General features: G+C 44.9%; 1 protein-coding gene across 3 annotated transcripts in view; it reads left to right on the top strand.

Moving 5' to 3' along the window:
* The window catches only part of Faf1 (Fas associated factor 1), a 410,583-nt gene that overhangs the window by 109,908 nt on the left and 287,317 nt on the right, over nt 1-13,358 (top strand). For all 3 annotated transcript variants that reach the window (XM_074080173.1, XM_074080176.1, XM_074080174.1), the window contains one exon: nt 5,715-5,761. In XM_074080173.1, the coding sequence (XP_073936274.1) occupies nt 5,715-5,761 (47 nt within the window). The remainder of the gene's footprint in view (nt 1-5,714; nt 5,762-13,358) is intronic.

Here is a 13,358-nt window from a genome sequence, read left to right on the forward strand (position 1 = left end):
AGCAGGGGCTGAGGGCAAGGCTGGAAGTGTTGGTTTCTGAGGAGCCGATGGCTCAGGGTCAATCGTAATTATTGTAGAAGGGGAATAGGGTGGCGGGTGTTTGGGTGAGCCAGTAGGGGTGGAAGAAGGGGGGTCTGAGTCATGGGAGGATAAGGTGGGAGATTGATGTAGAGGACTGGCAGGAGGAGTTGGGAGGTGGGCAGACAGAGCCCTTGAGGTCACAAGTAAGAGAGTTCAGTGGGAGGGAGAGACACAGACTTTGAAAGGGTTTTGTTGCTTGCAAGGAGGATTTGAACAGCATTACAAGATTGGAGCTGGGAGGGTTGAGAGCAGAGAGAAAGGAAAGCTTGGACGAATGGAATTTCAGATTACTTGCCATTGCGATGGCAGAAATTGTCAAGACCTAGAAGTATGTGAAAATCAGTTGCTTAGGTTATATTGTCTTGGAGACCAAGGGAAGGGTGCAGAGAAGGCATCCCAGTGGACATGTCTAATGTAGAGTGGGAGCTCCCCATAATGTAGAAGAAAAAAGGAGAGAGAGAGAGAGCGAGAGCGCAAGGTAGGTGCCTTGGTGAGTTTACTCTTCAGGCCAATATAGACCTAGGTCAAGATCTAGCCTCCCTTACGTGACTCAGGCAAGGAGAGCAGAATCGTCTGGTTGTTGTTTGGTCATAGTAAGCTGGAAGGGCTGGTGAGCTCTCACCCTAGGCAGAGGAAAGGAAAACAGGGAGGAAGAGAGAGAGAGAGAGAGAGAGAGAGAAGGAAGGAAGGAAGGAAGGAAGGAAGGAAGGAGAGTGTGAGTGTCACCCGAATGGGTTCCCAAGGGTGGGCGTCTTTGGCCTTGGTTGCCATCCAACAGAGAATGCCTCAACCAGTTAGTCAGGCATCCCCATGCTAAGTGGTGGACGCCCCATATGGGGGTAGGAGGTGTGCCTGGTGCGGCACCTGCAACTTCCGAGACCAGAGAGAGAGAGAACAGGAAGCCTCGAGGAAGGTGACACTTACTGAGTCTGAGGAGAGGAGAGCAGTGGAAGAGAAAAGCTAATGGTGGATGGGAAAGCCAGCAAGGCAGTAAGGTCTGAAATCCACAGTCTGGAGGCCCGTGGGGTCAATTCAGAAGTCTGGGTTCAGGAGAGGGCAGGACACAAAGGCCAAGGGAGCAGCCCCCAGCCGGATCGTCCTGTTAACCTCTCCTGGGTTTCAGCACCAAATATAAGGTACTGCCGAATAAAGACCATGCCACGTGTGGAAAAGAAAGATTTATTGGAACCAGACCGCAGGGCCGTCACTCTTTTCGGGTTCAGAGTGAGGCAGGTTGGCTGAATTGGGTAGTGGCCTTTATAGGAGGGGCCAAGCCATAGGGGCGGGAGAGAGAGTCTCTGGTCTCTGATTATCTGCGATCACCAGATAGAACAGGTTGACATGCCTGGTTAGTTGAGTAACTGGAAGTTCCTGAGTTGTTTTGCAAGCTGAGAAACAATCAGGCAAGGAGAAACAAGTGGTCCTAAATCAGGGGGTCTGGTTTCAGTGCTAGCCTTCTGCCCACCCCAAGAATGTCAGGGACCTAACAGATACAAATTCAAGCACAATATTGAATAAGAGTGGAGAGAGTGGGCATCCTGGCTCCTTCCTGATTTTACAAAGAATCGTTTTAGTTTTTCCATGTTTTGTATGATGCTGGCTGTTGGTTTGTCTTATATAGCCTTTATTATGTTGAAGTACATTCCTTCTATTACTACTTTTTTTCAAAAGCCTTTTCTGCATCTGTTGAGTTGATCATGTGGTTTTTGTTCTTTATTCTGTTATGTGCTGTATTACATTTGTTGATTTGCATGTGTTGCACTGTGTGTGCATCTCTGGACTGTCTCCCTGCTCACTTCAGAGAAATGAGATCAAACTGCAGAAACAATCACAGTTGATAGACATACCCACTATAGAATACAGAAATCCTTAATTAAGAACAGTCACTGCTACTGCTTCAGTATCTTTAGAGGAATAAAGTAGCCAAGATAAAACTTCATGAATGTGGTATGCATTAATTAATAAGGTTAGTAATGGAAGGAAGATAGAAGGAATATTACTAATGAGTAGTACAAGATGTATGGTATAATAAAGATGGAAGGGGAAGTGGCTAAACTTAATAGACAGGGGTAATGAGAAAGAGGAAGGAGAAAGGTGTGTCCATGAGGAGAGATGCTTGGAGATGTCACTCAGCTACCATCTTGCTCCTCTTCTATTCTGATTTTTAAATTACTTTTTTGACATCTTCATTTGGATATTACCTGAACACTTCATAGTAAAATTAATTGCTGAATATATTTTGTCTTTAACAAAAGGCAAACTATATTATGTTTGTCAGTATATCCCTTTTGCCTAGCACAGTGCTTGGCACATACTTGACAATTAGCACACATTTCTTAAATGTACAAAAATAATGATGTCCTCCTGGTCCTCAAAGTTAACATGTTCAAAATTGAAATAGTTGGAATTTTCCTTTGCTTCTATATCTGAATTGTTTGAAGTCCAAATCAAATGCTCTTTTCTGAAGCTTTCGTTAATCCTCAAAGTCAAAAATCTGTTTCCCTATTCTATATTCCTTTAACATATTATACTTTAACAAACAATACTTTTACTGTTCCTTGTTCTGGAGCACATTTTACTTATTTATGTACAAAATTTGTTGTATACATTACATTGATGTCAGGGGCTAACTAAATACACTAGTTAAGATTCTTTAAGATCTTAGAAGGAGAGGGATGCAGAGGGATTCCTACTGCATAGAATGGCTCACTCCCTTCTTGCTCATCCTTCAGTCTCAGTTGAAATATTATCTAGAAGACTTTCACTATGCCTTTCTCAACTCTTCATTAGATGGCTTTTCTTTGTACTCCTGTAGTTATCTTTCATTTAACAAAAAATTATTGAGTGCCTTCAATGTGCTGGCACTGTGCTAGGCAGTAGGAATGAAGTAGTGAACAAAACTGACATTGTCTTCCTTTGTGGAGCATACAGTCCAGTGGGAAAGACATATTAAAAAATAGCAAATAAATAATTATAACTAAAGTATAAGATTTCATTTGAGAGTAAATATAATTAGATGGAGGGCTAATCAGGGAGGAATTTTTGTGTTTGTGGCACTGGGGATCAGATCTAGGGCCTCACATATGCTAAACACAACATGCTTTACCACTGTGCTGTATCTCCAGCCAGAGAAGAATTTCTTTGAGAAAGAATGTTCACTTATGATGACTAGGGTTTAGCCACACACACACACACAGAATAGCAAAGGGCATTACAACAGAGAGAATGTCTTCATAGACCTTTAAGAAATAAAGGAAATTGATGTCTTTGAGGATCAAAAAAGACATACCCATTCAGCTAAGGATATAATCTTAACTTATTTTACGTAAAAAGAAATTGAGACTCCAGGAAGTTCATTGTACATATTGAAACCGTCAAGTTGATGGGGAGAGCTTGGGTTCAAAATTTGGATTTTTCTAAATCCTTAATGTTTTTTCCATTGTACTTTGGAATTACCTAATGAAATTGTGAAACAGAATCTTTCTAAGGTCTAGTATTTTGTTTCTTTTCTAGCATCATAGAGCATTCTCTTAACCATTTGCTGTTCTTTGGCAGAGGATATTTGTGTATGGAACCATTGGTGTAAACAGAAAGTAGGTAATTAACCTGGCATTAGGCAGAGATGCTTCTATTTAATCTGTGGCTTAGGAAACCAATTTCAGTATTTGTTTGACTTTAAAGTGCCTCCAGAATTGTTAGGGTTCTATATTATTCACTTGAATATTAGTCTATAGATTTGTTTTTTTTTTTTTATCACTGGAACATTACAACTTCCAAGATTCCTAGCAAGCTTCTTCTTAAACTTCATTTCCATTTGTTACGTGCTGGTATTGAGGGTCCTTGCCTTTGTTGGAATTAATAACCCTCCGGTGCTGAAAACAGACACACAAGAGACAGAAAATCTTGACAAGGCAATTTTCTCTTGATCAAGAGGATGCAAGCATGTGCTCAGTCCCACTAAGTGTCACGCAAGCACAAAATGGCTGACAGTGGCTCCTCCTTATATCCCTGATGCAGTCCTACCTGCCTCTCACCTGGGATTTGTCCAGGTCAAAGGTTCACAGTCTCCCTCAGTTGGCTAAAAGGCTTGCGGGATGGGTTAGGGCATGCAGTTTGGCGGGCAATGGAGTTGTACAGGAAGCAAGGAACCTTTAAATGTGCAAGTCACCTAAGATGGTGACCTGAGGAATTTTTAAGTAATCTAAGAGGGTAACAAATACTTTGATAGAAAAGATCATTTTTATCACACCTTCACAGACCAGAGAACTGGCTGAATGATGAGCCAAAGCCGGTTTATAAAGTAGGATTTATTAGAGAGAAAAAGGCTACAGCTAGAGAAGCCCAGTGGAGCCTGGAAGCTGGTAGCTCTCTGCTCAGGTGAAGGCTGGGGTTTTTATGGACGTTCTAACTCTGGGTTAGGTGGGTTTTTCTCATTGGTCATGGATTCGCAGGCTTTCTCAGGTGAACTGGTTTAGTTTGCACCTTTATTGGGGGAAGGGAAGCAATCTTGACAGCATCTTGCTCATCAGCCCTGTGGCAGATCTGTATCTCTCCTTTATGATGCAGGAATGCAGGCCTCCATCTCCTCAGGATTGCAGGAATGATATTGCTCTCCATGGGGGATAGGATACTCACTCAGCTGCCTTAGGTCTCCAGACCCAACACATTCAAGTGCACAATCACTGTGCACTTGGCCAACTTTTGGCAAAAATTTAAGTTAATGTTTCACAAAATACACAAACTCTTTCTGGCAATTGATTTCCAGGCAGCTGATAAAAATGTTAAGTTTAGATATTTTTGGTTTTCATGTTATTATTTTATTCTTATGTGGAGGAGGAAAGGGAAGGAAGGAGGAATTGGCATAGTGAAAAGGCAAAGTTGGAAAGTTGGGATTTTTTCTTTTTTTTGGACTCTTTTTTCCCCCCTCCCAGATAATTGCTTACCTTGCAGTGAGATGACCAGAGTTCATCACAGCCTGCTTTGTAACCTTCAAAAATTATCCATGCCATGTTATACCTGTGCTATATTCTTATTGTTTGGTAACTTGTTAGCCTAGAGATCAATTTCAGTAATGTTTATATAAAGACACTTCTTCCATAATGTTGCTTCCTTTTGTTACCTGACACAGGTGGGTGTTAGGCTTATCAAAGAACTTTTGCCTCTACATTCTGTGCTTGTCAGTGTTCTTTTCAATAACAATAATTATTTTAACATAAAAGAGCAAATTTAATTCTTCATTTAATTTTTTATGGAGATTTTGTGACTTTTATGTCTTGCTCCTCTCAATCTTAGGAAAGAAATAATGTCAAAAAAGTTAAATTAAGGTACTGATTTTACTTGTTCTGATATCCTTAGACATAGATTGATTGTGGTTTTAATTAAGCTTTTTATGACTTAACATGCAAACTCATGGTTTAAAATTTTCTGTAATACTGTTTTATTATTGAGACAGGTTGAGAAACATTTAATAGAAAATATTTTGTATTAAGGAAACATTTAGTATTTTGTTTAAATAAATAGTTTAAAGTATACTTATTTCACTTCACAGTATTCCTCAGACTCTCTTTTCCTCCTCCACTTCCACATACAGTTATCTGTTCTTTTAAATGGCCTTCTTTGTTTCTTGTTTGCAGGCAGCTATCAATGGTGTAATTCCCCAGGAAAATGGCATCCTACAAAGGTATGTTATAAAGTGCTTGATGGTTAGATGACAATTTAGAAGTTGTTAATTTTTTTGCTTCACTTTTTAATGGAGCATTTGACTTTTGGTCTGTAAATTTATTAATATTCTCATTGTTCTGTCAGACATTTTGATATGTGAATTTCCTGAACTTTCCAACTTTTAACTATGTTGTATTTTTTTCAGATTGGGTGGTACCATCTTTTCAGGTTATTTATTTTTAAGAAAGCTTTTTAAGGTCGTCTTCTGGTCATAGGATGGAAGGAACTGAATGCTTTGAATTGTTGTCATGGAGAAAATGAGCACTGCTCAATAGCTGCAGATAATGTATCATCTAACAATGTAGGCTTTGTGTCCAATTTACTACAATCCTTTCCCCCTCCCTTTTGATTTCTAAATCATAGGATACCTTCTATTTAAATAAGTCATTAATGATGAAACTTCTTAGAACACTGAATTATTTTACCTAAAATATACACTGTTAACATATGGACTGGTTTTAGTGGTTTTGTGTTTTTGCCAGAGGTAAAATTAAAAGATGAAGCCAAGAGATCTATAACATTTAAAACATATTTAAAAGTAAGTTTGTAACTTTTCTCTCCTTAAAATTAGAGACTGGTTCTTTATTAAAAGAAAACACTATAAAGTCATAGGAGGTAAAACCATTCTCCTCCCTTCCAAGTATGGCTTAATTACTTGACAGCCTTAACCCCCAACACCTGTCCTCTCACTTTAAGCTTTGGCTTGAGTTGTAATTGTTAGGAAAAACGCCACACAAAGAAAACTCATGAGAAAACTCACGTCCAAGGGCAGGGTTTAATGGCAGGTACGAGGTAGTGCAGGAAGAAGAAAGGACAAAAGGGAAAGGGTTCAGGCCAGGCATGGCCTTTTATAGGAGAGGGAGGGTAAGGGGTTGGCGCATACGCCGGGGGGTCCCTGATGGAGGTGGAGCTTGTTTTTGGGAGCACGGGAAACCTTGTTAAGGGGGGGAATGGCTCCATTTTCCATGAGGTGCTGCTAATTTATAAAATGGTGGCATTATTGTTCTATCATTCCCCCATTTTTCTTTAATAATAATGAAGATAGGGGCTGAGGATCAGGAATTGGGGTGAAGCATCGATCTCTTTAACTGCTTCCTGCTGGCAGGGGGCGTTGTGTGGGGCGGGATCCTCAGGCTCCTGTGGCATCCTGGATGGGGCCTTCACAGTAGTTTTCTGGGCGGTTTTGGAGAGGTTGGTATTCCTGGAGGTACAACTGGTTAAATTTTTGGTTAGCAATAGCAGACATATGGTCTAAAAGAAATCCTTGTATTGTTCTTATGATACAAGGGAGGAAGCTTAGGAATATGAGAGCAAGAAATACAGGCATTAGGATGGGCATTAACCAGGAGAACCACTGCGAAATGTTGTTCCCTAGAGGATTCCAAGAGTCCTCCAACTCCCTTCTCCGTTTTTCTAGTTGTTCTTGGAGTTGCCTGATTTTATTTTTTACTACTCCTGACTGGTTAACATAGAAGCAGCACTCCTCTTGTAAAAATAGGCAGAGACCACCCTTTTCTGCAGTGAGCAGGTCAAGGCCTCGTGGGTTTTGGAGTACAACTGAGGCTAGGGAGTAAAGTTGTTTTTGTAGGGTTAGGATAGATTCGGCCACCGTTTGTAGATCACTTATCAATTGATTAGAAAGTTTTGTGTAGTAGTGGATAGAAGTCCCTATTCCTGCAGCCCCCATTCCCATGGCAGGGTGGCTAACAAGGGAATGGCCTGGATTGCCTGTTTTGATCGAAGATGCGCGGTGAGGGGGATGAGTAGGTCCTTATCTTCTGTAATAATGTCCATGTCAGGGACCAAAAATACCAGGGTGCAGATGCCCTTCCAGGCTTGGGGTAAACAGGGATATACACTCTGACCGCATAAAAAGAGAGTCCCGGGAATGGGGGGGCAACAGATATTGTTCCCGGTTTTGTTGGCTGCCCTAGTAGTGTGACATTTTTTTGTCACCAGGGAACCTACCTCGACTATCCCTGAGGAACTCTGTAGGCAGAGAGGGGCTGGCTGGAAGAGGGGAACTGGGGAAAGGGTGGAGGCGGTGGGCCTTTTGGTGAAGGAACAGTTTAAGGTAAGAGGTATGGAAATATTTATGGGGCTGGCGATGACCTGAGAAGGGCCAGTTCACTGACACATCCAACAACCATGGGCTAGAGTAGGATTAGTGTGGTTGAGTAGTTGATGAGTGGTATTTATGACCTGGAGGAGAAGGGTTTCAGAAAGGGACAGTGTTTGTAAAGGAATTTTGAGAGGCTTTCTGGTGGGAAAGAATAGGTTGTCAAGAACCTGAGGTACCTGGGTGCGGAGGACCTTCTTGTATGCCTGATCCTGGACTCCTCTTCCGTCAGACATACCATAATGTGTGAGCTCAGTCCAGCACACTTGTTGCCCACGATTTCCAAAGCAAGTATAGCCTGCGTTGCTGCCTTTACTCCTTGCAGTCCAGTGCGGTTTGCCCCACATTGTACATGGAGTAGCTGTATCGTAGCAAGCCCTGTGCTGGTATGAATAAGATGAGGTGCACGGGCAGGGGGGAAGTTTGGGGCTCACAAGGGTACAGGTCATAAGAAAGAAGAGAGCACAAAGAGTAAGGCGCACAGGGTGAGGTTTCCAAAACAGAGAGCTGCGCGATGGGGCCATCTCCACTCAGGGGAGAAGTTACCCACAGGCCAATACTCAGGAGAGAAGGGACAAGGACAAGAATTAACCACAGGAAGGGATGGAGTGGAAGCATAGGTGGAGTGGTTTACAGTAGAGCTTAGAGTATGTTGGAAAATGAGTAGATTTCTTCAGGAGTAAAGTCTGAGAGAGTACCTTGGAGAGGTAGATAGGCTATCCACTCTATGAAGTAAGGGAGAAGAAGGTATGAAAAGGAGGGAGGCTGATTATACTGGGGGGTGGGAAATCTAAAACCTCAGAGTAGAGTGTATATAGGAAAGAGTAAAAGCATGGGCAGGCACTGACAGGAAAGAATGGGAGGGGGAAGTATAAAGAGTGAGTAGGTGAGATGCCAGGTCCCCAGGCATAGGGTTCCTGCTTATGCGGGAGTCTCCTTGAGTGTGTCTCTGTCTTCTGGGATCTTGGGAAGGCAGGAGATCTTTATTTTTGTTGGTCCTGTAAGAAGAGATTGGTAGGTCTTTTGTGGGGCTGCCAATTTTAGATTTTGAGCATGTACCCAGGAGGGAAGTCCTGCTAGCTTAGCAGCCGTGGGTGTAGTGAGGACAACCTTAAATGGGCCTCTCCACTTTTCCTGCAGGTGGCCAGGTGTGGCTGTACTTTTTAGATAAACTAGATCTCCCATTTGGAGGGTGGGAGTTATTTTGGTGGTGTCAGAGGGCTGTGGTAACTGATCATGAGCATGCGACCAAAGGAGAGAGTGAAGAAAAGTGAGGAGAGGATTGAGGAGAGTGGGGGGAATGTTAGGGGGTTCTGGCTGAACCGTGATAGGGAAGAGTGGACGGCCATAGAGGAGCTCAAAGGGGCTGAGCATGATCGGTCTTTTAGGGAGGGCCCGGAGGCAGAGAAGGACTAGGGGTAGGAGCTTTGTCCAGTCTAGATGGAGCTCGAGGGAGAGTTTGGTGAGAATATTTTTTAGTGTGCGATTGGCACGTTTGACTTTACCTGAATATTGGGGGTGATAGGGAATGTGAAACCGCCAGTGAATATTTAAGGCTTGTGCCAATTTTTGGGAAATAGAGGAAACTATTTCCCAAACGGGAATCAGCCCGTTGTCTGATTGGATAGAGGCTGGGAGACCAAACCGTGGGATGATGTCTGTGACTAAAATCGTTACTGTGGAGGCCTTTTTATTGGTCGTAGGAAAGGCCTCCACCCATCCTGTGAAGGTGTCTACCAATACCAGGACGTACTTAATCCTCTTTATTGGAGGCATATGTGTGAAGTCCACCTGCCAATCCACAGCAGAGAGACATCCCCTGGCTTGGTGGGTAGGAAAGGGAGGGGGCCTAATATTGGAGTTGGGGTTTGTGCGCTGGCAAATTGAGCAGGATTGGGTAATCTGTTTAAGGTATTGTATGTCTCCTGGAGATAGGGAAAGGGATTGGCGGAGAAAGGTGTAAAGAGCATGAAGGTTAGGATGAAAAAGCGTATGTAAATAGGAGATAAGGGTTTTAACCTCAGAAGGGGGGAGAGAAAGTTTAGTGAGAGGAGGGGAGGAAGCTGGGGCAAGGGGGTACATGGCCAATTGGGGTGCAGTTTGGAGGGCTGCTCGCTTGGCCTCTGTATCCACTCGGTTATTTCCTCTGGTAATTATGGAGGAGTCAGTCTGGTGGGCTTTGCAATGAGTAATACCCACCCGGGAAGGAAGGTGTGAAGCCTCTAGGACCTGGGCTATTAAGGCAGCATTGATAATGGGAGCTCCCCTTGTAGTTAGGAATCCCCTTTCCTTCCAGATAGCCGAGTGGGATAGTAAAGTGTGAAATGCTTACTTAGAGTCAGTATAAATGTTGACAGTTTTGTCTTTTGCCAGAGTTAGAGCTCTGGCCAGGGCAGTCAGTTCTGCCTTCTGGGAAGTAGTGCCCAAAGGGAGAGGGCGTGCCTCAATGACAGCAGACTCAGACACAATGGCATATCCAGCTATTCGCTGTCCATTGTGAATGAAGGAGCTGCCATCAATGAACCAAGTGTAGTCAGCCTGAGAAAGGGTGCCCTCCTGAATGTGGTCTGGGCAGGGAAGGAGCTCTTCAAGGATCTCAGGGCAGGAGTGAACTAGGGGTGTTGAAGAGAGAGGAAGAAGAATAGCCGGGTTAAGTGGGGGACGTGAAACGAAAGTTAGAGTGGGATCCTCGACCAAGGCCACCTGTAGGGATAGGATACAAGAAGGGGGCATGGAATAAAGTCCCTTATACGTGAGGAGTTCCGAGAGGCTATGGGGGGAGTAAACAGTAAGGGGGGACCCAAAGGTAAGTTTTTTGCTTTCCTGGATTAAGAGAGAGGCGGCAGCCAGGGCCCTGAGGCATGGGGCCCATCCCCTGGTTGTGGGGTCTAACTGTTTGGAGAGGCATGCTGCTGGAGCGAAGGAGGGTCCTATGTTGTGTCCCAGAACTCCTAGGGCAAACCCTTGCCAGGACGAAGGGATGAGTGAGGTCTGGCAAGCGAAGTGCCGGGGCTTGTAATAGGGCTTGTAAGAGGGTTTTAAAATGACTTGACACAGGCTGAGAGGGGTCCAGGGGCTCTTGAATGGAACCCTTGGATGCCTCATATAGAGGTTTGGCCATTAGACTGAAGTTAGGTACCCAGGCTCTGAGATAGCCAGCTAGGCCAAGAAAGGAGAGAACTTCAGCCTTAGTGGTGGGGGCAGGGAGAGAGGCTAGCAAGGCCTTACGATCTGTGGTGATAGCCTTATGAGTAGGGGAGATAGATAGGCCCAGGTAAGTTACGTGAGTGAGAGACAGTTGAGCCTTGTTAGGGGACACCCGGTATCCCTTTTTTCCCAGGAAATTAAGCAGGAGGGCAGTGTGTTGTTGGCTATCCTCGAGCGAGGGGCTGCAGAGCAGGAGATCATCTACATACTGGAGGAGTTTACTTGGGGAGAGATGGAGGGTAAGGAGATCCCTAGCCAGAGCTTGGCCAAAGAGGTGGGGACTGTCCCGGAACCCCTGAGGCAGAACAGTCCAGGTCAGTTGTTGGGAAGTATGAGAATCTGGATCAGTCCAGGTGAAGGCAAACAGGTTTTGGGACTGTGGGTGGACAGGGATAGTGAAGAAAGCATCTTTTAGGTCCAGGACTGTGAAATGGGTGGTGGTACCGGGGATGAGAGACAGGAAAGTATAGGGATTGGGTACCACCGGGTGTATAGGAGTCACTGCCGCATTGATTAAGCGGACGTCCTGTACCAGCCGATAAGACCCATTGGGCTTTTTTACTGGCAGAATAGGAGTGTTATAGGGGGAGTGGGTTGGGCGAAGAAGGCCCTTAGAGAGAAGCTCTGAGATGATAGGCTTTAATCCCTGTAAGCGGATTAGAGAGATGTGATATTGAGGTTGGTTTGGGAAAACAGAGGGGTCCTTGAGAGTAATAAAGATTGGCTCATGATGGGTAGCGACTGCAGGGTTCTGGAGGTCCCACACAATGGGATCTACCAGTGTAGCAGGTAAGGGCAGGGGTCGGGAGGGGCTTGTGGAAGCAGAGCGCCCATGATGGCAAGGAGGGGCTGAGAGGATGGAGACAAGGGGTTAATGGGTCGCGGCTTAAGAGGAGGTGGGTGTAAGGTGAGAGTGGCCTGGAATTTTGACAAAATGTCCCTTCTCAAGAGTGGGGTGGGGCAATTAGGGAGGACTAGGAAGGACTGAGTAAAAAGTGTATCTCCCAGTATGCAGGTTAGAGGAAAAGTCATTAAGGGCTGGGTAGGAGTTCCCTCCACCCCGACTATGGAGGTTAAAGAAGGCTTGGTAGGTCCCCAGAACTCGGGCAAGGCAGAAAAAGTGGCGCCAGTGTCCAGGAGGAGAGAGATAGGCCTACCGTCAATAATGGCCATTACCCTGGGCTCCTGTGAAGTTATGGTCATCGGGCCTGGGAGTCCTGGGCTCCGTCAGTCCTCAGCCATAGTCGCCAGTCCTAGAAGATCAGTTAGGGAGGAGGGACGGTGGGGGCGCTTAGACCCTCTGCCTTGAGGGGTGGAGGGGCAGTCCATCGCCCAGTGGCCCTCCTGTTTGCACTTAGGACATGGCCCCGGTGGGGGGCGTGGTTTAGGACAAGCACAGGCCCAGTGTCCCTCAAGGCCACACCGAAAACATGGGCCGGGAGGTGTTTGGGATTTTCCCTGGCCTCGGGAGTTAGAGGTCGGAGGCTTTTGCCAGAGGGCTTGTGCCAACATCTGGAATTTAGCCTTATCTCTCCTCTCCTTATCGGCCCTTTGTTGTTCTTCTCGGTAATTATAGACTTTGAAGGCCACGTTTAAAATTTCAGCCTGTGGAGTATGAGGGCCATTTTCTAGCCTTTTGAGCTTTTTTCTGATATCTGGAGCTGACTGGGAGATAAAATGGGTCATAAGGATAATTGTCCCATCCTTAGTTTCAGGGTCAACTTTTGTATGGCGTCGTAGCGCCTCTATGAGCCGGAACAAGAAACTAGCTGGATTTTCCTCTTTTTCTTGTTGGATTTCTCTAAGCTTATCAAAATTAACAACCTTTTGGGCCGACTTCTTTAATCCCATCACTAAACAGGTAACTTTCTGATCCCTAAGTGTTCTGTCACCAGTTTGGTAATTCCAATGAGGCTCCTCAGTAGGGACCGCTGTACCTCCTACAGGATGGGTGGGGGTGGTGCGATCAACTTCATCTGCATGTGCCCTAGCCGCGTGTCCCAGACCCGTAGTTTCTCCTCTGGGAGGAGGGTGGAGGAAAGAATGAGATAGATGTCATGCCAAGTTAGGTCATAGGATTGAGCCAAGTATTGAAATTCCTTAACATAAGAATCAGGGTTAGTGGTGAAGGAGCCAAAGCGCTTTTCTATCTGAGAGAGGTCAGCAAGAGAAAAGGGAACATGGACCCTCACAATGCCTTCTGCTCCAGCCACTTTCCGGAGAGGGTAGA

This window comes from Castor canadensis, chromosome 7 (assembly GCF_047511655.1).
Source record: "Castor canadensis chromosome 7, mCasCan1.hap1v2, whole genome shotgun sequence".
Taxonomy (NCBI): domain Eukaryota; kingdom Metazoa; phylum Chordata; class Mammalia; order Rodentia; family Castoridae; genus Castor; species Castor canadensis.